The 3,722-nt window shown below is 50.2% G+C and overlaps 1 protein-coding gene across 1 annotated transcript; it reads left to right on the forward strand.

The window, feature by feature from the left end:
* Positions 1-393: 393 nt before the first annotated feature.
* On the forward strand, positions 394-1,041 carry LOC123759950 (macrophage receptor MARCO-like). The gene has a single exon (XM_045745202.2). The coding sequence runs from the start codon at positions 394-396 to the stop codon at positions 1,039-1,041; it is 648 nt and encodes a 215-aa protein (XP_045601158.2).
* Positions 1,042-3,722: the final 2,681 nt, after the last annotated feature.

The raw sequence follows: 3,722 nt of genomic DNA on the forward strand, positions 1-3,722 counted from the left end.
CACACATCTCACTCCTCCCTCACTCACTGGAAACTTTCTCAGTGATCTTTTCAACAAATTTTCAGATTCGCTCACGTTTCTCTCGTGTCGCAGCCCAAATTGAACTGAATTCTTTTCTTGACACCGCGGGCTGAGTAGCGGATGTTGTCCCCTGCTCTAGCCTGAGGGGCTGGTACTTGTACTCATCAATGGTCTGGGTCTAGGCCAGAAGTGTCGGGTCTAGACCAGAAGTCTAGGGTCTAGACCATGTGTGTGTCGGGTCTAGACCATGTGTGTGTCGGGTCTAGACCATGTGTATCGGGCCTAGACCAGAAGTCTCGGGTCTAGACCATGGGTGTGTCGGGTTAAGACCAGATATGTCAAATCCATGTAGTATCGCGACCCAGATTTCATATGATTGTACAAGTTGTGACCATCAGAAGGAAGACCTTCCTTGTCCAGGGGTCCAGGGGTCAAGGGTCATCTAGGGGTCAAGGGTCGTCCTGGGGTCCAAGGGTCAAGGGTCGTTCAGGGGTCAAGGGTCATCTAGCGGTCAAGGATCGTCCAGGGGTCAAGGGTTGTCCAGGTGTCAAGGGTCGTCCAGGGGTCAAGGGTCGTCCAGGGGTCAAGGATCGTCCAGGGGTCAAGGGTTATCCAGGTGTCAAGGGTCGTCCAGGGGTCAAGGATAGTCCAGGGGTCAAGAGTCGTCCAGGGGTCAAGGGTCGTCCAGGGGTCAAGGGTCGTCCAGGAGTCAAGGGTTATCCAGGTGTCAAGAGTCGTCCAGGGGTCAAGGGTCGTCCAGGGGTCAAGGGTCGTCCAGGAGTCAAGGGTTATCCAGGTGTCAAGGGTCGTCCAGGGGTCAAGGATAGTCCAGGGGTCAAGGATCGTCCAGGGGTCAAGGGTCGTCCAGGGGTCAAGGGTCGTCCAGGAGTCTATGTAATAATATCTACTTGCGGCTTGCTGCCACTTGACAGCTCTTGGTGTTGCACATTGCATCAGTCTGCAGCAAATGACGGAGCTACGGCAACCTTGAGTGTTGAGTCATCTCAACACTCGACTTGATAATGGTCCGTGGCGGACCGAAACGTCATCTCCTCATCGTCTGGTGTGTGGTCTGGTCGTCACATCTTCACCCTCGGTATTGTGACTCGTCGTCTGCATGTGAATCCTGGTGTTCGTTAGTAAGTTGCTTTATGTCTAGCTATTTCCGTAATAGTTTGTGAAATATATTATTGGTATTTGATTTGTGGACAATTTTCTGCTCCTCCTCTTAAATTAAAGTACTTATATAGTAGCTATTTGCTGCAAAGTACCAGTATGTTGTGATGGATCAATATATATTAACTTATTTCGCATAACTGATTCATCTTCGACTGTAGTCAACTTTTGCAACACCGGTTCAGTATTATTAAGTATTTGAAGTCAATGTGAGTAACTATTATATAATAACCTGCACGAAGGCTTCCCACTGCGCCCCATTACACTCCACCTTCAGTGCATCGCACATTAAAGCTGCCAATATTTCAAAGCGTCATCATTCTCCGGTCAAGACTCACGTCAGAAGTTGTGTCGCGACTCTATAACCCAAACATGTTCTCTCCTTGGTCTAGTGTTGGGCTCAAGGCCCGTCAACATGTGGAGGGTTGTTAAGACCAACCATCAGACCCTCCTGATCAACCAGCAAGTATTCCTTCGTCCAGAATGTAGTCCAAGACTAAAGTAAACTTTGTGTATATACACCGAGCAACGTGGGTACACCTCAGAGTGTGTATATATCCCTTGTGGTGCTCTCTCTCGTGTGTCTCCCTGAGAGGCTTGCCTGTGTGTTCCCGTTGCCCGGCATCGCTCCCCTGGACGTGCACTGCTCGCCAATCACGGGCTGGCAAATACTTCGTCATTGATTCTGATTCGCTGAGCAGACTAACCTGAAGGAAAACATTGCGCTATTTCCCGGATATAAGAAGGGAGAATGTTCTGTTAGCAAGAACTCCAATTATGCCTCGGTAAACAGCGTGTGTTGCATTCTGATTGGCTAGAGGTGCGAGCCTCGACAGTTCAGGCGACGATTGTGATACGCTGTCAGAGGGCGAGGAGCACTTGGAGCTGGAGAGTGTTGATAGCAACATGGTGCTTGGCTTGCTAGTGTGTCGCGCCTCCGCGGTGTTGAAACCTGTTAGCGTTCCTCTTGTATTGATGCAGGAGAAGGTCTTCCTGAGGACGGGCCGGCAGACTAGGTCGTTCTCCGGACATAAACGACAGGTAAGACCACCTTGTTTACGCGAGTATAGCTGGACATTGTTGTCAGATCCTAGTAAACTAGGACAGGATTCGTCAAGAGTTTACGGGATCACTTTACGAAACCTGTTCATCTTTCCTCAATCGTGTCGGTTTTGGTTGCATATATCTCTTATGAGCTCCTAAGAGCTACGAAGTTGTCAATAATAATAATAATATTGATTTACCAAGTTTCGAAGATCGTAAACTGTTTAATAAATAAAGGCTAAGCCACTATGATCGAGGAAAGATCTACAGGTTTCGTAAGAGAACACTTAAGTTCTTGATGAATCAAGGCCCTGGTAATCTTGACTATTAAGTCCGCATTAATCTTAAGTCTAGTAATTGTACAGAACTGGAAGGGCAGACTTGGACCTGTGTGTTAACCGCAGTAACCCCCCCCCCACCCACCACTCCCCCCACCCACCGCTCCCCCACCATCTCCCACCATCTCCCACCGTCCCCCCACCCACCGCTCCCCCACCGTCCCCCCACCGTCCCCCCACCCACCGCTCCCCCACCGTCCCCCCACCCACCGCTCCCCCACCGTCCCCCCACCGTCCCCCCACCCACCGCTCCCCCACCGTCCCCCCACCGTCCCCCCACCCACCGCTCCCCCACCATCTCCCACCATCTCCCACCGTCCCCGCCCTGCACCGCCCCCCACCACCCCCGCCGGGCACAAATATGTGCTTCAATTTCCAAACCACATAAGATGCCAGTGACGATGGCGGACAATGGTGAGAGGTTTTCTCGGAGAAAGTTATGATGGGAAAGCGCCAAGCCATTGCACCTATATAGCACTTGGAAGGGGTCAGGATATGGATTTGGGATGGGACGGGGAGGGAAAGGAATGGTGCCCAACCACTTGCACGGTCGGGGATTGAACACCGACCTGCATGAAGCGAGACCATCGTTCTACCGTCCCGCCCAAGTGGTTATCTCTGAGCATTATAATCCTGCTCTCCCTCCGAGATCAGTCTCAGTAATGCCAGCTGAGCTGTTGAGGATTGTGTGCTTAGCACTGACCACTAACGACTGTCAATATTGTCCATGGATAACGCCGTCTACGACCACACCAGCTCCCGGTCCTGGTAACGAGAGTTACCAAGTCAACACCCAACGTGTGTTCTGTCTGAAGTAATGTTTGGAATGTGGTATTGGTCTCTGGGAGTGGGGAGGACACACGTGGGAGCTGGGACACTGACGGGTCCACTGCAAGAGTCGAGGTTACATATTAATAATCGGAGAATATTAACATTTATTTATTAATATATATACAAGAAGGTACATTGGGATTGTGAGGATACATAGGATAGTAGTTACAATCTTGTAAAGCCACTAGTACACGCAGCGTTTCGGGCAGCCATTTCTGACCATTTCTAACAACGCCGATACAGATGCCACTAAGAAGTCGCTATTCTGATAAGATTATCAAATCCGAATCTTTTAAAAAATATAGTTGGATA

This window comes from Procambarus clarkii, chromosome 16 (genome assembly GCF_040958095.1).
Source record: "Procambarus clarkii isolate CNS0578487 chromosome 16, FALCON_Pclarkii_2.0, whole genome shotgun sequence".
Taxonomy (NCBI): Eukaryota; Metazoa; Arthropoda; class Malacostraca; order Decapoda; family Cambaridae; genus Procambarus; species Procambarus clarkii.